Genomic DNA, 23,658 nt, shown 5'->3' with positions numbered 1-23,658 from the left:
AGGTTGGGTTAGATAGGTTTTTCGGTGGCTCAAATGTTTCAAGGTTGGCTCAGGTGGGTTTTTCGGCCGCTGGCTTGGGGTGCCGATGGTGGGGATAGGATTTGGAGAGGGGTTGGCGGCGGCAAGTGTTAAGGTTGCCTGTGATGGGGCTACGTAAGCGTTTAGTTTTTTTTGTCTTTTTCAAAACCAATAAATGAATGACATGTGAACATGGTGGACCCCACTAACGGATTTCATCCAAAAATTTGTTAAGTGGTGGTGATATCCAAATTTCGGGTTCTTTTCTTTTTCTTTTTTTTTTTTGGTGTTATAATAAAAGTTTGAAATTTATTGATGTTATATATAATTCATTTTTTGTGAAATTTGTGGTGTTATTTTTAAAAATTTCCTTTTTTTTTATCGATAACGTTGTTTTATAGTTAAATATTTTAAAATTTGACCCAAATATTTGCAATGGGATAAAAGTAAAGAGACGGTTGGAGCTTAATTTAGAGTTATGGAGTACCACATAAATTAATCTATGGGTAAAATTCATTCACCAACTTTGTCTAACTAGATGAATTTTGAATTAATAGTTTAGAATTCATCACAATCATATGTTAATCATAATATATGAAAAAAAAGAAAAAGATTCATAACGTTAAAATCAGAATAACCCATAGCTTGAATTGAAGATTTAAAAAAACAAAAAAGAAATTACACATTAGTATATTTGCACTATTAACTACCAAAGTCTCTCCATCCATTTACTAATTCATTAAGAACAACATAATCTGAAACATTAGAAACAAGTTCAAAACACAAGATACAATGCTACTTTTTTTTTTTTTATACAATGCTACATTAGTTGTGCAGTTTAGCTGATACATTAACCTCAGCTTCATTGCTACATAATTAAAGGCAAGCTACAATCTCGAACAAATTCACCAAAAGACATACGAAAAAAACCTCTGATTTTCGCAATTGTTTCAGAATGATCAGATGGGTGTTTGTGATGTGAATTATTGATCCGAAAATCAACAAAACACAAGGGATATGTTTAAGTCTAATTCTATACAGGAAATCCACCAAGAATTAAACAAAAACTAAGATTAATCAATTAAGAATCCACCTAATTAATCAATCCAAAAGAATGTTTTAACTAAAACAAGCAAAACAGCAATTGATCACAATCAACAAAAACTCAAGTATGCAACTTAAGAAATAAATCTGAATATTAATCTATATATTTATTCGTGTGTTTTACAGCCTTATTTATAAGACTTAGTTTACCTAGGAAGATTAGGACAAGTTCCTAATTCAATCCTAATTAAACTAGAATTCTAACTTGCTTGAAGAGCAAGCACCTTGGCGCACAAGCATACACCAAACTCCTTGGAGAACAAGCACACGCCTAAACTGATTTATTTTGCTAACTAACTGATTTTTAAAACAACTAAATAAATAAATAAAAATTAAAGAACTAAATAAAGATTAAAGATCCTAATGCTTGAACCAAGAAAAACCCTTTCAAGTGAAAGGTAAAAACTTGTAAGCAAAATCTAAGTAAAGAAAATTCAAGAAAGTTCAAGAAAGTGAACTAGACTCCAAGAAAAATCACTAAGCAAACCGTGGCTTTGCTTTGATATCCAAGAAAGCGTCCATGCAATGCTTGGCTTGAATCAATGTTTAGGGATAAACTATCTTGATGCATGATAAGCAAATCTTCGAAGTTCTCCATGCTTAGACTTGCATCATCCTCCTCTTCTTCGAAAGAATTTGTCCTCAAATCTCGAAGTTCTTCATCAGGAATATATTTAGCCAAATCGCCAACATTGAATGTAGCACTAACTCCATATTCTCCCGGAAGTTCTAACTTATAAGCATTGTCATTGATCTTCTCAATAATCTAGAAAGGACCTTCACTTCTAGGCATCAACTTATTCTTGCGTTTTCCTGGAAATCTTTCCTTTCTCAAATGTAACCATACCAAGTCTCCAACATTGTAACCTTGTTGCTTTCTATGCTTGTTTTCTCTAGCTTTGTACATGTCATTTACTTTCTCTATTCTTGTTCGAACTTGAGCATGTAATTTCAGCATACTCTTCAACTTAGACTCGGCATCTTTGTGAATTAACTCACCCTTAGGCAATGGAACAAGATCAATTGGAAGTTTCGGATTGACTCCATAGACTACCTCAAAAGGACTATGTTTGGTAGCATATGTAGGTGATCTAATATAAGCAAACTCCGCATGAGCTAACTTGATGTCCCAATCCTTTTGTGTCTTACTCACTAACCCACGCAAAAGCGCACCAAGAGTACGATTAGTAACCTCGGTTTGTCCATCAGTTTGTGGATAGTAAGATGTACTAAAGAGCAATTTAGTTCCCACAAGCTTCCATAGAGACTTCCAAAAGAAACTCATGAACTTTGTATCTCGATCACTCACAATAGTTTTCGGAATTCCATGCAATCTAACAATCTCTTTGAAGTATAATTCCGCCACTTTCATAGCATCGTCCACTTTGTGACAAGGAACAAAGTGAGCCATCTTAGAAAACCTATCCACAACAACCATAATAGAGTCTTTCCCCCGTTGTGTTCTCGGCAATCCCACAATAAAATCCATAGAAATATCTTCCCAAGGTGAATCTGGAACAGGTAAAGGAGTATACAAGCCTTGATGAAAAGTAGCCTTCGCTTTTTGACAAGTTGCACACCTAGAAATAACTAGTTGCACATCCGTGAGCATCTTAGGCCAATAGAAGTGTTCTTGTAACATACTCAAGGTCTTTGTAATGCCAAAGTGACCAGCAATTCCTCCCCCATGAGCTTCTCTAACAACTAGCTCTCTAATAGAACACTTAGGAAGACAAAGTCGATTTCCTTTGAAAAGAAAACCATCTTGCAGCAAATAAGAACCCACGGCTCCTTTAGAACACTCTTCAATCAATGTAGCAAAATCATCATCACTTTTATAGTATTCTTTGATCAATTCAAAACCAAGTAGCTTGCTATTTAGAATTCCAATCAAAGTGTATCTTCTAGATAATGCATCAGCCACAACATTCGATTTCCCTTCTTTGTACTTTGAAGAAAAATTAAATGATTGTAAAAATTCAACCCACGTAGCATGTCTAGGATTGAGCTTTTGTTGTCCATGTATGTACTTCAATGCTTCATGATCAGAATGCAACACAAAGTGATTAGGTCGGAGATAATGACTCCAATGATCTAAAGCTCTAACAATGGCATAGAACTCTTTATCATAAGTAGAATAGTTCAATCGAGCTCCTCCCAATTTCTCACTAAAATATGCAATAGGCCTCTTCTTTTGGAGTAAAACTGCTCCAATTCCAACTCCACTAGCATCGGTTTCAACTTCAAAAGGACTTGAGAAATCTGGTAACGCAAGTATAGGTGCTTCACATAGATTCTTTTTAACCAACTCAAACGCACTTTGAGCTTCTTTAGTCCATTCGAATTTACCCTTGTCCTTCTTCAAACATTCGGTCATAGGCGCCACAATACTTGAGAAATTCTTGAAAAATCTTCTATAGAACGAAGCTAGACCATGAAAAGACCTTACTTCACTCATATTAGTAGGAATAGGCCAAGTTTTAATAGCCTCTACTTTCGAATGATCAACTGAAACTCCATCTTTTGATACAACATAACCAAGAAAAGTAACACTAGGCACTAAGAAGTAGCATTTTTCAAGCTTAGCATAGAGTTTCTTCTCTCTTAACACTTCAAACACACTTATTAGATGATTTAGATGATCATGCAAATTTTTAGAGTATATCAGAATATCATCTAAATAAACAACAACAAACTTGCCAAGGAAAGGTTTAAGTACCTCATGCATCAACCTCATGAAAGTGCTAGGTGCATTAGTGAGTCCAAACGGCATCACCAACCATTCATACAACCCTAACTTAATCTTGAATGCTGTCTTCCACTCATCTCCTTCTCTCATTCGAATTTGATGATAACCACTTATAAGATCAATCTTAGAAAACAACTTTGAACCATGTAGTTCATCAAGTAGATCATCTAACCTTGGAATAGGAAATCGGTATTTGATAGTGATGTTATTCACACTCCTACTATCAATACACATGCGCCAACTCCCATCTTTCTTTGGGACAAGTAAAGTAGGCACGGCACAAGGGCTCATACTTTCCCTCACGTATCCTCTAGCCATAAGCTCTTCAATTTGCCTTTGCATCTCCTTTAATTCTTCCGGATTACTTCTATAGGCTGCCTTATTAGGTAATGGTGCTCCCGGAATCAAGTCAATTTGATGCTCTATCCCACGAATAGGAGGTAGTCCCGGAGGTAATTCCTTAGGAAAGACATCCTTGAATTCTTCTAAAACAGATTCCAATTCATACGGCCTCTTTTCTTGTTTATCTTGATCAATTCGAATCTCATTAGAAACAAGTATATATACCACATTGTTGCTGCAAATCTCTTTTTCTAATTCCCTCTCACTAATCAAATAAGAACTCTTCGAATTAGAGGTAACATTAGAAGATTTGTTGCTTATCAAAGGTTTTAAAGCAATCGGTCTCTCTTTTTCTCCTTTTCTCACAACATACACATAAGTCCTTCCATCAAACTTCACAAATCTATCATATTGCCAAGGACGGCCTAATAGTATATGACAAGCATCCATAGGACAAACATCACACAAAACTTTATCATGAAATTTACCAATTGAAAAGGAGATTAAGGCTTGTTTAGTTACCTTAACATCACTCGAATTATTAAGCCAATGAAGCTTATAAGGGCTTGGATGTTCTGTAGTTGGCCACTTCAATTTGTCTACCAAAGTAGTAGATACCACATTAGTGCAACTCCCCGTGTCTATGATCATGTCACACAACCTATCTTCTACCTTGCACCTTGTAAGAAAGATTTTCTCCCTTTGATTGTTTTCCATAGGTACGGTTTTAGAGTGTAGCGCCCTTCTTAGAACCAAACTTTGACCATGAGTCTCGGGATCAATTTCGTCAATATGCCCCTCCTCTTCTTCAAAGTCTTCCTCTTCGTTCTTTTCTACATAGTCACTACCCTGCTCACACTTAGCTTGTTCTTGTTCCCACTCTTGAGCAGTCATTACTCTTTTTGATGGACAATTAGTTGCAATGTGACCAACACTACCACACTTGAAGCACTTCCTATCTTCAACAAGCTTTTTAGGAGCTTCAAATTTTTATTTAGTCTCCTTGTAGTTCGAACTAGAACCACTTTTCTCCAAGCTGTTCTTCTCAAAAGGTTTAGTGAAACCTTTTACAAAGGGCTTAGTGTACGTCCCTTTCTTCCCCTTTATCTGTTTTTCAAATTTTAAAGCTACCTTGCAAACATCCTCAAAGGACCAATATTGTTGCAATTCAACCTTTTCAGCAATATTATCATTCAACCCCGAAATAAATCTAGCAATCTTATGCTCAACAATCTCTTCTAAGCCACATAGCATGCATAACTTTTCAAATTCACCAATATAATTCTCAACAGTCATAGAATTTTGTTTAAAAAGTTGCATCTTAAGATAAACATCTTGAATATAATCACTAGGTACGAACCTTTTTTTCATGTGCTTCTTGAGTTGTTCCCAAGTTGAGATTCTTGCACGCCCCTCCTTATGCCTCTTCTTCTTTAGATTATCATACCAAAGACTAGCATAACTGGTCAGTTTTAATTCAGCCAATTTGCATCTTTTCCTTTCATCATACTCCTTGTAATCAAAGAGTGTCTCGGCCCTTCTAATCCACTCAAAGTATTTTTCAGGTTCATTCATACTCCCATTGAATTCGGGAAGATCTAATCTAAGGTTCCTATCATCATCCTTTGGTCGATCTCTCCTCCTAGGCCTTGGTGATTCATCACTTGAGGAATAATTATTTCGTGGCCTCCTTGGGTTCCTCCTTGGTTGTTCTTCCTCACTTGAACCAGAATTAGGGTTAGAATTCCCTTTCCTTGAAGAATCTCCAGCACGAGTATCAAGCCTTTTTAATATCTCATCCATCCTTGCTGCCAACTCGTCAATTCGCCTATCTCTTCTAAGATTTTGAGCCTGTTCTAAGGTTAATCCCCTTGGAACCTGTGGAACCTCCTCGTCAATCATGATTCCTACACAAACCAAGTCAGTTTATGCAAAAATCTTGATTAAAAGATCGAATCTTGAAGGAAAACTAGGCAACACAAAAACCGGACTCCCAACCGCAAATCAGTGCACAAACACCAAACGTTTGAGGCTGTGTAGAGTGCGTTACTCAACTAAAATTTATGAAATTTTATATGGTGATATCTGGACGTTTTTAGAGTTCAATGCAAAAAGAATCACGTAAAAATTCCCAGCCAATTGTTCCCAGTTTAATTTTTACCAAAGTTGCGCAAACCTGCTCTGATACCAAAGATGATGTGAATTATTGATCCGAAAATCAACAAAACACAAGGGATATGTTTAAGTCTAATTCTATACAGGAAATCCACCAAGAATTAAACAAAAACTAAGCTTAATCAATTAAGAATCCACCTAATTAATCAATCCAAACGAATGTTTTAACTAAAACAAGCAAAACAGCAATTGATCACAATCAACAAAAACTCAAGTATGCAACTTAAGAAATAAATCTGAATATTAATCTATATATTTATTCGTGTGTTTTACAGCCTTATTTATAAGACTTAGTTTACCTAGGAAGATTAGGACAAGTTCTTAATTCAATCCTAATTAAACTAGAATTCTAACTTGCTTGAAGAGCAGGCACCTTGGCGCACAAGCATACACCAAACTCCTTGGAGAACAAGCACACGCCTAAACTGATTTATTTTGCTAACTAACTGATTTTTAAAACAACTAAATAAATAAATAAAAATTAAAGAACTAAATAAAGATTAAAGATCCTAATGCTTGAACCAAGAAAAACCCTTTCAAGTGAAAGGTAAAAACTTGTAAGCAAAATCTAAGTAAAGAAAATTCAAGAAAGTTCAAGAAAGTGAACTAGACTCCAAGAAAAATCACTAAGCAAACCGTGGCTTTGCTTTGATATCCAAGAAAGTGTCCATGCAATGCTTGGCTTGAATCAATGTTTAGGGATAAACTATCTTGATGCATGATAAGCAAATCTTCGAAGTTCTTCATGCTTAGACTTGCATTAGTTTGGGATTCTTTTCAATGGCTACTCGAAGTAGCAGAAAGGTAATAAGCAGTAGAAAATAAGGCATGTATAAAACACAGAATGCCACCAATTGATAACATATGGTGATGAGTAATGCCGCATGAAGCTCTATCTTTGCGATTTGCTAGTGTCCCAATCACCAACAGAGACAATCCAATGACAAGTATAAGCCTGAATATGATTAAAATACCATATGTTAAGTAATCAAAATTGTAACAATTTGAAAAATAACACTGTGTACTTCTGAACCTTTGTCTCATAATATGTTACCCACTTGAATGGGTATATATATGAATTAAACATATCATTACTCATAGGATAATGATATACATAGCCGTAGGGCTACATACTAAAGTTGGAAAAATGTCAATGAAAATGTCACATTAATTACAGAGATTTGCATATGATTTTAAATTAAATTATTGTTTGCATAAATTAAGAGTTAAGACTACTATCTAATGTTCTTTTACATATTTGTCCTCATTTGATTTCAAAAGCCTTATAAATTTAAAATTATCTCTTGAATATGTAAATACTAAGGGCCTGTTTTCATTGACTAAACTCAGCTGAATTGAATTGAACTGAACTGAACTGAACTGAACTGCACTGAATAGAACTAAACTGAGCTGAACTGAACTGAACTAAACTAAATTGAACTGAAATGAATATTTTATAAGAGAAGGAAATTAGGAGCTAAACTGAACTGAGCTGAGCTGAACTGAACTGAATTTCAACGTAAGAGAACAGACCCTAAAGTTGTGTTTATTTCAATATTTAAAACTATTTTTTACTTTCTCCATTTTTTTTTTATTTTTTTATTTTTTTTGGTTTTACCTATTTAGAATTTAAACACTTTTTTAAGCTACCTCACTTGTTTTTTCATTCTCTCTCACTCTCTATCCTCTCCTTAATATATATGCCTAATTCAAACGCGTCAACTAAATAGAAACGGAAGAAGTATTAAGTATTAAAGAAACTCTCAATTGATATTAATATAAGGATTTTTTGACATTTGCTACCACTAAAAACAACTCTCTTCAGATTCGGTACCAATTTTTAAAAAAAATTTTCTTTGCTACCAGCCAAAACAAAGTTTGTTAAAAATCACTACCACTTGTCTTCAACCGTTAGTATTTCCGTTACCACCACCCAACCACCGTCCAACCACAACTCCTTCCCACCCACTGCCTAATTCACCGCCACTATTCAACATCAAACCCACCGTAACCACCACCCAACCACCATCCCTTCCTCACCCACGAACCCACCAGCTACCCAAGCCACCTCCACCGTCGCCTAGGAGCCCAATCCCCTGTTCGCGGATCCGGCCACCGAGCCCCCGTGTCGGCGCCGGCGTCGCGACGCTCCTCTAAAAATGCCTTTCCATCCCCGATCCCAACCTCGTTCCCAGCCCCCCCTCCCCTTGAAAACCCGATCCAAGCCCCTTCCCCTCGATACCTGATCCCACGGTCTGGGTTTAGTGGTTTCGGTGGGTAGTCGTGGTCTGGGTTCATGGGTATAGGGTTCGCGTGGGTATAGGGTTGTCGGTGGTGGTGGTCTGGGTTCGTGGGTATAGGGTTGTCGGTGGTGGTGGTCTAGGTTTGGGGGTTAGGGTGGTGTCGTGGTGGTGGTGAGATCTGGGTTCGTGGGTTTTGGGTATAGGGTTGTCTGTGGTGGTAGTCTAGGTGGTGGGTCCTGGGTGAGGTCGTCGGCGCCGACCGACTCTTTTGGCGCCGGGGGAGGGGGAGGGCTGGGTGGCAGTTAAGTGGTAGTTATTTTTAACAAAATCTGATTTTGGTGGTAGCAAAGTAAATTTTTTTTTAAAAATTGGTACCGAATCTGAAGAGAGGCGTTTTTAGTGGTAGCAAATGTCAAAAAATCCTTAATATATAAAGAGTACAAGAATTATATAATTGTCAATTGTGTGATGTCTTGTTTAATTAATTCGATTAATAATCAATACTTTTTAATCGTTGCTCATCAAAAAAAAAAAAAAAAAAAAGTAGTTCAACTTAAGTTACCAACATTATAATTGGTACACAACCTCCATCACATTATCGCCTATATGCAAACAGTAATAATTAAATATCATGCAACAAGTTTATGACATAGAGACCACCAGTAAAAATTTCTTCTCAAAGGGTTAGTCATATACTGCGATTGTGTGAATTACGCATGGTAAATTAGGCTATTTCTAACCCTTTTTTCTTAATTTTCTATAGTTTTACAATTTAGTTTTCTATAAATCTACACTAGTGTAGATATTCGTCCGTCTCTCTATAGTGGAGTGTCTCTCTATAGTGGAGTCGTTAGTTTTTGTTAGTTGATTGTTTGTTTTGTTTAGGGTTTTTCTATGTGTTAGGGTTTATGAAAAAGGTAATCATCTTCAACCCTATTATCAGTTCGTTGGTAAAGAGTTGTGCGGAATCGTAACGGTTGTCAAATCTTTTAAGGCGTTCAAGTGAATCATATGAAAATCATCCTTACGGGCTTACGGCTATAACAAACCGATTACGGTCTCTTCGAAAAGGTTACATATTCTACCGATGTGTACGAGCGATATATCACACTGCAAGATCTATTCAACGATTGTAGCATTGATGAATAAAGCCCTTATTTGATTCAATTTTATGTATTTGTTGATTTAAATTTCATCTGTAAATGTCGTATGGTTTTTTATTAATGAATTGATTTGTTTCAAAAAAAAAAAAAAATCCTTAATTGTTTGAAAATATTGACCTAGTGACTTGACTAGCTGACCTCAATCCAAAATTCCAAAGTTTAACCTAAATTAACCCTAAGTAAACCAAAAAATAACCACCTATGGAAATCAACCCAGCCCAATCCAATCTAATCCAATGAACCCAATAACCAAATCCAATAATTCATTTTTTTTTTTTTAGAACAAAATCCAATAATTCATTAATCCTAGTTTAAATGTTTAATGACCTTTTTTTTTCCTTTACCTTTTCATCTTCACGTGATTAGTTGTGTGTCCCAAATTCCCAATTATCATGGTCTCGTGTTCTTAAAACTTCCAATTGCTCATTTGCCTCGGGTTCCTAAATTTCTAAAGCTCATGGGACTCTGGGAGATGTTCCGCACAATTTAGATATCTAGAGTCCAATATTTTATTTTGGGTCGGTCCTAGATATTGCCCCATTTTCTTGTTTAAATACTCCCTCCGGTTTTTTTAATTTGCATTACATTTCATTTATGGTTATTTTTTTTTTTTAAAAAATTTACATTACTTCTATATATAATAACTTTAAACTATATTTTATTATTTCTCTTTTTTACTTTAAACTCCACTCAAATTAATTTATCATTTCTTTCTCATGGTTCCAGTACTCTCTCACACATACTTTCATTTTCATGTCCCCATATTACTTTTACCATAATAATTTATTCACCCACTCACAATAATATAATAAAAGGAACTATCTAGAAAGATTTGATTGATATAAAAAACCGGAAGGATTTGTTTTGACATGAAATGGATATATCCATATATCGTTGACTTATTTTTATGAGATGAAAAAATATGGCAAAACCTATACCCAAAATTGGTTCACGTAGAAATGGACGTATTAATTTGCATATAACTCTTCTAAAACTCCGTGCAATCCCAAGTGATGTAAATAAAAAAACGGAGGGAGTACTTTATTTATCTACTAGGTTAGTCTCGTGCGATGCACGGTGTGATATTTGTTTTGCTTATTTAGCTGTATGTAATACATATTTAAGAAAAACAATAATGAATCGTGTGCCTTCTTATTAGATAAAATTGAGCTATTACGAAAGATATGATGTTAAATATAGAGTATTATAATCATATAATGTTTTTTTTTTTTTTTAGGAAAATATAATGTACTATATGATTTGTAATTTAAATAAAATTTTAAACTTATTTATAAGATGTTACTCCGTAGCATTAATTCATTGTTCATCCTCCATTTTTTTTTTTAAGAACTAATAAAGAATAATGGAAACACCAAAAACAATACTATAAATGTATAAAGTAGGGGGAGATAAAATGTTTCTAGAAAAATGAAATAGTCTAGCCTCTAACTTTTAATTTTAATCCATGGATAAATTTTGTAGTTAGTCAATTTTAACATAAAATATTTTAGGAAATGTGCAATTAATTTACTAATTCCAAACATTTTTTTTTATCTTTAAAAATAATAATAATGTTACCCAAATTTTGGAGGGAAAATTTTGTATGAGAAGTTGACACTTGTAAATGATGATGGCAGCGGTTATTTCTTTAGTTATATTTATAGATTTTGAATCAGTTGACGTATTTTAACTTTTAAAATTATTTATTAACTCTTTTAATTACTCCTTCCGTCCTTAAATTTTATTGCTATTTCTAGCATATAATAGAGAGAAATAGAATGTAATTTAGAGAAGGAGAAAGCAACTTTTTGTAATCTATACCATGGAGTGTATACTAAAGTAACCGCCGGAGGGGACACTTGGCATGATTTTGTGCAAAATTTCCCCTCTAAAATGCCTTTTTTTTTTTTTTTTTGAAAAAAAATTCTATTTAAAAAAATTTAAAGACATTGATAAATTCAAATTTTTTTAAAAAAAAATGTTACATAAGTCATTTAATTTCACTTAACTCTATTTCAATTGATTATTATTATTATTATATCATACTTTGTAAATTCGTGCATTGCACGAGACAAAACTAGAATATATATATATATATATATATATATATATATATATATATATATATATATATATATATATATATATATATATATATATATATATATATATATATATATCACATAAGAGTCATATTGTTAGATTTCTCACAAGTTTTATTTTCAATGTAGAGCCTCAATTTCATTTAGTTATTAATTTTTTTCTTATTTCTCACAAGTTTTATTTTCAATGTAGAGCCTCAATTTCATTTAGTTATTAATTTTTTCTTATTGTTGATTTCAAATATTTAAGATTAAAGTTTATATTGACAAAGGTGATGTTTGGTCAATGAATTTGGAACGAAGGATGTAACACGTTTTTGCCATCCATCGTTCTTGCATAAACTTGTGTCTAAGCTTTAATAAAGTACTCCCTCCATTCCTGAAAGTTCGACTCACTTTGTATTTGCAAGGTATCTAAAGAACATCTTTGACCATGAATATATTTGCTTATGTATAAGTGAAAACTATAAGAAGTTGATATTTAGATTTATAATAAGGGGAATCTAATACGATCCCATATATATGCTAATTTATTCATATTGTATAAGTCATTAAATATGGTCAAAGTTATTTTATTTAGACTTCGTAAGCTAGTGAGTAGAACTTTCAGAAACGAAATTAGTATATTTAATTAGTATATTTATTAATGGGGCAAACAAATAGATATAAAAAGGAGGTTTTTATAAACAAGATAGTTCAAGTTCTATAATACAGAGTACTATATTTGGCATGATGATGATAAGGGACTCTTCAGTCTTCACATTCTTTCCCAATCAAATACTACATATTAGTAATTTTACTTACTGTCTCACTAACAACCAAAAAAATATTTTGTTACCCTACTATTATCTAATCGATCTTAATATCCATACCCATTATCCAAGTCTAAATCAACAATTAAGGACAAATGGAGAACATTACAAAATAAAAGCAATAGATTTACCATGTTAAGAGGAAGCATCCAGTTGTTAATTGGCGATTGGCGTAAGATTTATGCTGATCTTCTCGAGAACAAAGACACATACAACCACCAAGTAAGCTTGATATAACGTGTGCTAGTATCAATAGCCCTGCTGCTGCTGCTCCTAACTTGAAGGCTTGTTCACTTGGACTCTTACACTCAAATATCCACATCTTCAAATGTTTCGCCTGTCATACGAAACAATCATTTAAAAAGTTTCAAGAACAAATCTTGTCTGCATAATTTGTTAACATAACTTGTGAAACCAACCAAAAAAAAAAAAAAAAAAAAAAAAAAAAAGCACCTTGTTTTGAGCAATTTCTGCCTCAAGGCCACAAAGTCCTGCTGCAATATCTAAAGCAATGACCAAAAGACATACAAAAAATCCTCCCATTCTCGACATCGTTTCGAAAAGAAGCAATGTGATAAGATGGGTGGTATACTGGTATTGTATTGTGGTTTTGGAAAGTGATAATTTGATGAAAATTTCTAGAGTATGTAGTGTTAATGAACAAGCTAAGATAAACTATGTTGAAAAAGGGTGGCTTGTTCACACGGTTTGTAACATGAAACTTGAACCTTTTTTTAAGTGTTTTGGAGTGATTCTTTAGTGTAAATGTGTATTTGGGATTCTTTATAAGTAACAGAAAAAAATAAATAAACAAAAAAAAAAAAAAGCAGGGTGTAAAACAGCTAAAGCGTCCGTGCTTGGAGCTATCTTTATTATATTCCATGGTCTAAAAGTGAGATTGATGGGGTCCTTTACATTTGGGTCCTTTTGACTTTATCATAACATGTCCCCTATAAGCATGGTACTTGTATCTAGGAGTTTACAAAAATTCAGGGTATTGATATGGAACCGGAACCTGTTCGGAACCGCAGGTTCCAAACTCGGAACCTGTTGATCAGGTTCCGATTTCGGTTTCGGGTAATAAAATTAGGAACCTGTTGCAACAGGTTTCGGTTCCGGGTAATAAAATTTTGAATCTAGAACCTGTAGGGTACCCTATTAGTACAGATTCCCTATAGGGTACTTGAAACCGGAACCTATATGGTATTAAAAATTCTAGACAATTAGTGTTGGTTTGTTATATTTGAAGTACTATACTAAAGTTGTAAGCTTTTATTGTGATCATCTATTTTTAAAAAATATAAATTTGTCACAATTTATCAAGTAACTACTCCCTCCATCCCAAAAAGAACGACTTATTTGGCCAAAACTTTGTCCCAAAAAGAATGACCCATTTGCATTAAAACACCACCAATTTGCAACAATATTTGTGCAAAATTAGCTTCTCCATATAAAAATTTCATTTTCCATGTTATTTTATTACTTTCTCTCTCTATTTTTTTTACAAACCCCATGTAAATTTATTTTTCCAATATACTTTTACTTCTTTTTACTTAACTTCCTTAATACCCGCGTAATCAACCCAAATGGGTCGTTCTTTTTGGGATGGAGGGAGTATTAAACTTACTTTGATAGACAGGGTACCCTGTTTAAGAACCGGAACCTGTTCTCAATTCTTAGGAACCTGTTGCAACAGGTTCCGGTCCCGGTTTCTTATTTTTAGGAACCTGTTGCAACAGGTTCCGGTTCCGGATCCTGATATTTTTACAGGGTACCCTGCTACGCTCACCCCTACAGTCGTATCTTGCTAAGGGATAGATTTGTTTCTTCAAATGTGATGAATACTTGTATGTGCATCTCTCTTTTAAATACACGTATTAAGACATTAGATGATTTTAGATTGTATCAAAAAATTTTAAAAGGTGGTTTAGGTACAGCTCAATACCACAAGCTACTGTGCCATTCTTGTTCAAACTCAATCTAGTTTATTTTAGCGTGTCATGTTAGGTCGTGTCATGATTTACAAAATAAACATGGATGGCCAAGTCGGAACCATGCCTCAACATAGTGTTAAGTTGTGTTGGGCCTACACTTCTTTTTCGATCAGGTCGACATGTGCTTCTTTACTTACATGCATAATGGATTTCACATCTAAAGAAGAATTACAGTGCAAAGTGTATCGAATCAAGGATCAAATAATGGAGTATATAAATTCCAAAACATGTTAATCTACCATATTATATTGTCATTTTTTTCATTTTTTTTTTATTTTTTTTATTTTTTTATTTTTTTGCTGTGTTGCTCTAAGGATACATTTAGGCCTAACCTAAGCCCAGCCTGATCCATGTAAGGCCACCCAAAATTTCCTTTCATCCAAAATGAAAAATGCTCAAAAGACATACTTCCTCCGTTATTTATTACTTGACCCGCTTTGACTTTTACAATATTCACCACCCCTCCTTTAACCGTCTTTTGTGAATAATATGTAAGGAAATATATATTCATGTAGGATCTTCTTAATAAGTACTATCATAATATATAACTTTTATATTTTTTACTTATAGAGAATTGAAATTATTGATCGTTAAAGTTTTGCATTGCCAAGCGTGATAAAAGAAATAAGTCAAGTAAAAAAGAATAGAGGAATTACATAGTACTTGTATGAAAGAATAACCTTAGCTCCATTATGATATACACATCCCCAGGAAATAAAAATAAACATAAAGTATACGAAGTATTTTCCCTTATATATAAGGAAAAATTGTCAAAAATAATACAAAATTTGAGCAATCCGCCAAAAACAAGTCAAACTATTAATTATTTTCTAATAATACAAACTTTGAGGGGTATCCGCTTTAAACAATTTAAAACTGATTAGTTACCTCATGAATTGGTTATATGGAACACGTGACATTGTATTATTTTTTAAAACTACTCAACAACTTTATAAGATAAATAAAAAAATTAACTGGTTAAATAAGTTGTAGGTAAAATATCTTATTTAAAGCAGATATCCCTCAAAGTTTGTATTATTTAGAAATAATTAAAAGATTGACTTGTTTTTAGCGGACCGCTCAAATTTTGTATTATTTTTGACAATTTTTGCTTTATATGATAACTAGAGGTAAGCCAATTCTTTTTTTTTTTTTTTTTTTTTTTTTTTTTTTTTTTTTTTTTTGACATCTGCATAACCTAAACAAATTACAAACTAAAATAAAAGCTAATTAAACTAGTACGACTATTGTTGGCTAGGATGTGTGCCTGTTGTATCTTGTCTCTGTCCACTGTAAGGATATTGCAACACTGAAAACTCAATCCTATTTTTTTTAATGTCCCGTATAGTCTAGAAACGCTTATATCTTCTATTTCCTTCTTTCGTAATAGATTGATCAAATTCATCGAGTTCGAATAAAGAAGTACTTTAGAGAATCCCATGGTAGTACACCATTTTAGAGCTTCAAGGCATGCTTGTGCCTCCGAACGTAAAGTTGAGGTTGCTAAACTGAAACTTGCTCCCGCATCCAAGAAGTCCTCCTCATTATGTTTCATAGCCCATCCAAACCCACTTCTTCCATTATTTTTTTCAAAAGAATCATCAATCTGTAGTGTACAATCCGGCTGACACCTAATTGGACCAAAAAAATAACCTTCCAGTCCAATGTGTACTTGGCTGAATCCCGGGGGTTCATGTATTTCTGGTTCTGGAATATCCAGCATACCTACGGTTGGTAGATATGGTTTGTTGAAATCATGAAGAGTTTGCAAAGCCTGTTCAATGTTCCCTGTCAGAGTGGTATAACCACCACTATCTCCACTGAAAAGCCGCTGGTTTCTAGTGACCCATATGGCCCATAAAGTTGCAATAAAGGTAGATATTACGTCACTATGGACACCATCCCGACTATAAAGAAGCAGGATATATGTTTAAATCCATTCCCGAAGAGTACCGAAAAAGGATTCATTAGTTGTATAGCTATATGTTATGTGGACATTATTCCACGCAAATTTGGCCAAATCACAAAATCTAAAGATGTGTTTTGTGTTCTCAACATCCAGCCCGCAAAAATCGCACAATATAGTCATTTTCATACCTCGTTGTGTAAGTTTTTCTTTCGTGGGGATGGCGTCATAGAAAAGTTTCCACAAGAACATACTCCATTTGGGCGGAATGCATAATCTCCAGATGATTTTGAAGAAATCCTCTTTCCTTACTATGATCCGGATCCTGAAAGTTAGTCTTTTGTGATAAGAAGGCATACCTCGTTTTCACCGTGAACTTAAGCAGCAATATTATCAACATTCCCAATCTTCCAAGCAAAGCCAGGGAGGAAGCGTGCAACAACTTGCTGGAAACCCTTGCGAGCATATGAAACGGTGGCAAGAACTTAATATCTAGGAATACCATGGCAAAGAGCACATTTAACCTTTGCGTCGAAGATCTTAGCTGCTAAAAGCTGAGGATTTTTGTGCATTCTAAGTACACTTTTGAATAAAAGGGTATCATTCACCATACTAGCTGCTCTAATCCCTAAACCACCTATTCCTTTTGGTGACTGAATGATTTGTCGCTTCGTCCAATGGATACCCTTTTCCCCACTCGTAGCCCACCAGAACCTAGTTATGATTGAATCTAACTTGTTCGCTGTTGCAAGAGGCAATTTTAGCGATTTCATAACATGCGAAGTAATTCCCATTAAAACCGAATTGATCAGAACCATTTTTGCAGACTGTGACAACCTATAAGGGGAACATGCAAGGATTTTTGTTTTTACCTTCTCCACCAAGAAATTGAAGTGGTCCCATTATTTCCCCAGTAAGTCAATGGGGTTCCCTAAATGTGTTCCCATAACCTGGACACTAGGGATTCTAAAATTGTCTTTATATTCTGTAACCAGATTTTGAGGGACAAAGGGACTAAATTTAATGTACGATTTCTAAAAGTTTATTCTTTGTCCCGAAATTGTCCCAAATCTTGTCAGAATATCTCGAATGTGTGCACAAGAAGAATGATCAATTTTGAAGAAAAACATTGCATCATCCGCAAAAAATAAATGAGATATTTTAGGGGCTCTTCTAGCAATTTTAATACCGCTAAATATTTTTATGTCCTCTGCTAAAAGAAGCATCCTTGACAAAACATCCACACAAAAAAGGAATAAATATGGAGAAAGAGGATCACCTTGGCGTAGGCCACACTGCGGTTTAAAAGTTTCGGTTGTTTTCCCGTTTACAATGGCCTTGAAAGTGACGGTTTAAACACACTGAGAAATCCATTGTATCCAACGCGAGGAGAAACCATAAGATTTGAGGATTTTAAATAAAAAAAATCCAATCTACACGATCATAAGCTTTTGACATATCAACCTTGACCGCCGCAAGGTGAGTAGAGTGCTTTTTCATATTAATGAAATGAATAAGCTCCTGAGATAAGTACACATTATCCTCCATATGTCGTTCTGAAATAAACACATGTTGATAATTTGTGATTAAAAATGGCAAAGCTTGTTTCATGCGTTTCACCAAACACTTAGCAATAAACTTGTAAATCGTATTACAAAGGCTAATTGGCCGGAACTACGTGACCATCTCAGGGAAATCAACCTTCGATAGTAGAACCAAAAGTGAAGCATTTAGCTATGTCAACAGAAACCCTGTAACAAAAAAATTTTGCACTTTTAGTTACCGTGTCACCTACAAACTCCCAGTGAATTTTTAAAAATTATGCTATGTATAGCTATCCGGTCCCGGAGACTTTGAGGAGTGAATATCGAACATTGCTTGTTTAATTTCATTTGGTGTGAAAGGTTCTTCTAGATCCTCCAATATATTTTGTGGGAGATTAGGAAAATGAATTTCCCTTAACAAGAGGTCTATGTTCTCCTCATGATTTGGGTCGGGCCGCTCAGGCTAGTAGGCATTCTTGAAATTATTGTAAAATAATTCTGCAATTTTTTCTTGCCCTTCCACCCATTCTCCACTGTCAGTACATAAGGTTAAAATTTCTTTCCTCTTCTTTTTTTTGTTTAACCTTGTTGAATAATCGTTTAGTAGGAGCCTCCCCTTCTTTCAACCATCTTTCTTTGAGACGATGTTGCCAATATCCGTATTGTAACAGGCAATCTGGTATAATAGAATTAAGATGTTGAATGAACTAATTACCACCATTCAAGAAAGAGATGTGCACACTAGCACCAAGAAGCTCCTTGGTCACACCATTCCAGCTTATCCCTAACATTCTTCAATGATCCAGACACCATTTTTGAAGATGATGTCGTACAACACGTAATTTCCTAGCAAGAACAAAAGAAATTGAGCCCGGGATAAATTTACCCCATTCCATAATAATGAAATGTGTGATTTCCGGGAAACGTAATCACCAAACCTCCACTTGGTAAGGTCGAGGTAAGCCAATTCGATGAATGGTTTTAGTTATTATGATGTAAGAATTGCTATGATTTTTAAAAATCACAATAGTTAAATACGTTCAGAATGATTTTTATTGCGGATCTTGAAAAATAATTTTTTTTTCTTTAAATATTTGATAAATTTACTCCCTCCGTTTCAATTTGTTAGTCCCATATACTATTTTGGACGTTTCAAATATATCTACCCATATTGAATGTATTCCACTGTTAATTTAGTTTTTATTTCCTATTTTATACATATTAAATTTTGATTGGTTAAGTTAATTGATTTTGAATTTATGACATGACTCTAAGTACAGAAATTATTCCCTTGAATTATGCAATTATGATTGACGGTATCCTAAAAAAAGTCAAAGTAATTTAAATAAGGCAAAACAATTTACAATCTCATTTGAGTACAGTATATTCAAAATTGTAATTTATTTTTTTCATTATGGATATAAAATTATTTTTTATGATTTAAGAAATTTAATATATATTCGCTATTTTGCTATATTTTAATTCTTTTTTTTTTTTTTTGAAACAGCTATATTTTTAATCCTTAATTAAATTGCCTTTTATTTAATTTAAGATTTTGTATATTTGTGAATCTGATTCATTGGATATTTGAAAGAAATTTCTAATATCATAAGATACCTTTTGTAACACTAAAGTTATATTTCGTTGTTTTATTTATTTTACTTGATACTTGAATCTAAAATCTCAAACCTTTTTCGTTAATTTTGCTTGTGTGGTGTAGACACTTGATTGTGTCTCCCCAAAAACCAAACCCAATGATGAGTACTTTTCACGTCATTGATTATCGAACGAGGTGAAATGTGAAAGAGTCTCGTGATTCCTTTGTTTCTAATATAAATATTTCTTTCTGTTTTCGAAAATATTCCTTTATGTATCATATTTATGAAAAACGTCCAATCCAGTTTAGTATAATCCATAATTAAGGTCCAATAATTATGTAGTTGGATGGATCTTGAAAAGACCTTTCTAAAGATATATTATAAGCCTAATTCTGTTTCATAATGAGGATGTTATGGTCAAAATACTAAACTAGGTCTAAACAACTTTGATTTGCGACCCAATGATCATGTGGAGGGTCCATTAATCTTAATTATATTCCTAAAACAATTAGGATTGATTAGAAGCTTCTATATTTCTAAATGACCTTAATTATCCTTTTTAAAAATATAAGATTAAAGAATTTTAAATAGATAAAACTCCACTTTTTGAAAGTCCTTATTCTATTCGAAATGAAAGATGTTCAAAGACAATCAAATATTGTTTTCGTACCTCATGAATTTTATTCAAATCTTATATAATTGGATAGCTCTTGAAATTATCTTTCTAATGCTATATTATAATATTAATTCTGAGCTATAACAAAAAAGATATGAAAGAAAGACGAAACACTATCTAAAAATGACACCCTTCCACTATTTCGGCCATATCTTTTATTCTAAAAAACATTTTAATCTGATTCCAATTGGTTTGAAATTAGATTTCAAGAGCTTTCTAAAAAAAATATTATATCACTTATTTTAACTTCTCAATCAAAAGTTATGATAAAAACAAAATCTGCAAAAATTTGTTTTTATCGCGACGCGATAATTCTGTCGCTCCGCGATAATCCTATCGCTTTGCGATAACTTCTGTTACGTCGCAATAGATCAGTTTTACTAAGATTCTAATTCTGGCTCTTTTATAATCGTTTTCAGTCGTTTTTTCTATAAATAGGGTCGGTTTCCCCGTTTTCAATCATCAACAATCATTCTATTCTCTCTTTCTCTCTCTAAGTTATAAGCTTATTCTTTCTCTCTCTTTCTAAGTGTAGACACCCATTTGTGTCTCCCCAAAACCAAACCCAGTGATGAGTACCTTTCACGTCGAATCATAATCGAATGAGGTGAAAGTGTGGAAAGTCTAGTGTTGCGGTTAGTTTTATTTCTTTTCTTTCTCTCTATTTTTGAAAACCTATTTTAAGAAAACAGCCAATCCAGTTTGGTTTGGTCCATGGCAAGGGTCCAGTAATAGTGTAGTTGGGTTGGGTTCGAAAAGAGCTTTCCAACGATATATTATAAGCCAAATTCCGATGAATAATGAGGAAGTTATGACCAAATTACTAAACTGGGGCCGGTTTGATCTTTATGTGCGGCCCACTGACCTAGAGGAGAGCCTATTATTGATTTATCATTCCCAATGCGATTAGGATTGATTATAGTCTTCTAGAATCTTCTATAAGGTTCTTTTGAATCCTAATTTAATTAGCATTGATAAATTGACTTTAATTGACTTTTAAGAGTTTTAATTAGAATAAAAGAAGTTTTTTAAAGGAAAATACAATTTTGCCCTCTCGTACGCTTAAATTTTATAAAAATAAGAAAACGCGTGGAAAATTATTTCTAAAGCCATACGACAGCTCTGTCGCCTGGCGACAGACCTGGCGTCTGGCGACAGGCGCGTGTTTGGCGCTGTAGTCGTGTTTTATTCTTTTCGAAACTCTGATTTGTTTTTTATCATATCCAGCTGATTTTCTCTATAAATAGCCTCCTAAAACCTCCGTTTTCAATTATCATCAATTCTCATCAATTCTTAGGAATTCTCTCTAATTTCTCTCTCATCAACTCTCATCAAGAAATTCTTGATATTTTCTCTCTCTTATTCTAAACTAGCTTTTCTCATACAAAATACCGCATTCACAACATCTTGATAGACCTAGCCAAGTTCGAAGTTGCCTTCGCCCTAGACGTGAAAGGTTTTAATTTCTGAGGGTTTGGTCACAAATCTCTATTTCAATTATTTAATTTAATTGTTTGATTTTATTATTTTCCTTGAAGTTACTAACGCGTGTATTTTGTTATTAGAAAGAGGTACGAGGCATCCAAGTAAGTGCTTTAATTGTTTGCATTGTTATTATGATTCCTAGAATCATGTCTAGGTTGCTATTATGATTCCTAGTGTCATGTTAGGGTATTTTGATCTTCCTAGTATCATGTTTAGGATAAAGGTTATAATATCAAATATGACAATTGTGATTTCTATGATGCTTCCTATTCTTTTCCTAATATAGCTTGTTAGTATCATGCTAGGGCTAAAGCTTTGATTTTTATTGTTTAGTGACATGCTAGGGTTTGTTATTAATCTTGTTAGTATCATGCCTAGGATCTTGCTATTATTATGCTTTAGAGTTATTATGATTATTTTAATTGTTATAATTATTATTATGATGATGATTATGTTGCTTGATTTTTATTGTTATTGCTTGATCACGCCTTTTATGCATGTTTAAAGGGAATTTATACTTGTAATCACGCTTAATAAGATAATTAATAATCTTATTTAGGGTTAATTTGATTATAATTCAAGTGATCGCCAATAATAGATTTATTTGTGCATTAATATTCAACCAACATAGATAAACAGATTCAGGGTAAACCTATTGATTGCATGTTAGTCAGAAAAGCGCACATGAATACAATCAAAATAAAATAGAGGCCTATTATTAGGGCAGGTTCAATCTCTTTTAGGTTGGATTTGTACCTTCATCCCCGAACTTCCATTCATGGTTCCAGACCTATTGGAGTTGATGATCTCTTGGATCGTTAAGGGGTGTAACTTTCACCCTGTGAACGGTTTACAAGTTCCTAAAACTTGTTGGCGACTCTTTTACTCTAGCTTCCTTCCCTTTGGACGCCACCATGCTTTAGTGTATGATCACAGTGGGGTTCAAGTTTGGGGTAATTCTTGAAATATTCCCTACACTAAGCCTTGCCTTTTCAAATACAACATTCCCCCATCACGAGACTTAGACACACCTAGCCAAGCTCGAAGTTGCTTTCGCCCTAGGCGTGAAAGTTTGATAATTTCTGAGGGTTTGTTCCCAAATCCCTATTTCAATTATTTAAATTAATTGTTAGATTTAATACTTTTATTGAAGTTACTAACATGTGTATTGTTTTGATAAAAAGAGATACGAGGCAACAAAGTAAGTTGTTTGATTGTTATATATCATGTTAGGATGTCTTTATGATTCCTTGTATCATATTTAGGGTATTAACTAATATTTTTAATATCATGTATGTTTCTAGTATCATGCTTAGGTTGTTCCTATTTCTTATATCCTGCTAGTATCATGTTAGGGAAATTTTTTTTATCTTTAGTGTTTAGCGACATGCTAGGATTTGTTATTAATCATGTTAGTATTATGCCTAGGATCTTGGTAATATTATGCTTTGAGAATATTATGATGATGATTTGTTATATTAATATTATTATATGTTGCTTGATATATTATTGTTATTGCTTGATCACGCCCTCTATTGCAGGTTTAAAGAGAATTTGTACTTGAAATCACGCTTAATAAGATAATTAATAATTTGATTTAGGCTAATATGATTTTAATTCAAGTGATCGCCAAAATTAGATTTGTTTGTTGTAGGGAATATTTCAAGCATTACCCCAAACTTGAACCCCACTGTGATCATACACTAAAGTACGGTGGCGTCCAAAGGGAATGAAGATAGAGCAAAAG

The 23,658-nt window shown here is 33.6% G+C and overlaps 1 protein-coding gene across 1 annotated transcript; it reads right to left on the bottom strand.

The window, feature by feature from the left end:
- Nucleotides 1-720: 720 nt before the first annotated feature.
- On the bottom strand, nucleotides 721-13,481 carry LOC145559625 (protein DESIGUAL 2-like). Its single transcript, XM_081621021.1, has 4 exons — nucleotides 13,162-13,481; nucleotides 12,840-13,045; nucleotides 7,157-7,343; nucleotides 721-992 (listed from the first exon to the last, which is right to left on the bottom strand). The coding sequence occupies exons 1-3, from the start codon at nucleotides 13,258-13,260 to the stop codon at nucleotides 7,166-7,168; spliced, it is 483 nt and encodes a 160-aa protein (XP_081477147.1). The 5' UTR covers nucleotides 13,261-13,481; the 3' UTR covers nucleotides 721-992; nucleotides 7,157-7,165.
- Between the last annotated feature and the right edge of the window lie 10,177 nt (nucleotides 13,482-23,658).

This window comes from Chenopodium album, chromosome 9, assembly GCF_948465745.1.
Source record: "Chenopodium album chromosome 9, dcCheAlbu1.1, whole genome shotgun sequence".
Lineage (NCBI taxonomy): Eukaryota > Viridiplantae > Streptophyta > Magnoliopsida > Caryophyllales > Amaranthaceae > Chenopodium > Chenopodium album.
The sequence above is the reverse complement of the archived record's forward strand: the minus strand, read 5'-3'. Positions and strand labels throughout refer to the sequence as shown.

Excerpts from the sequence above, each read along its gene's own strand:
- LOC145559625 (XM_081621021.1), bottom strand. The coding sequence starts at position 13,260 with ATGTCGAGAATGGGAGGATTTTTTGTATGTCTTTTGGTCATTGCTTTA. Across the intron at positions 13,046-13,161 it reads CAGAAATTGCTCAAAACAAG|GCGAAACATTTGAAGATGTG; the intron begins GTGCTTTTTTTT and ends TTCGTATGACAG. Across the intron at positions 7,344-12,839 it reads GGATGCTTCCTCTTAACATG|GCTTATACTTGTCATTGGAT; the intron begins GTAAATCTATTG and ends AATCATATTCAG.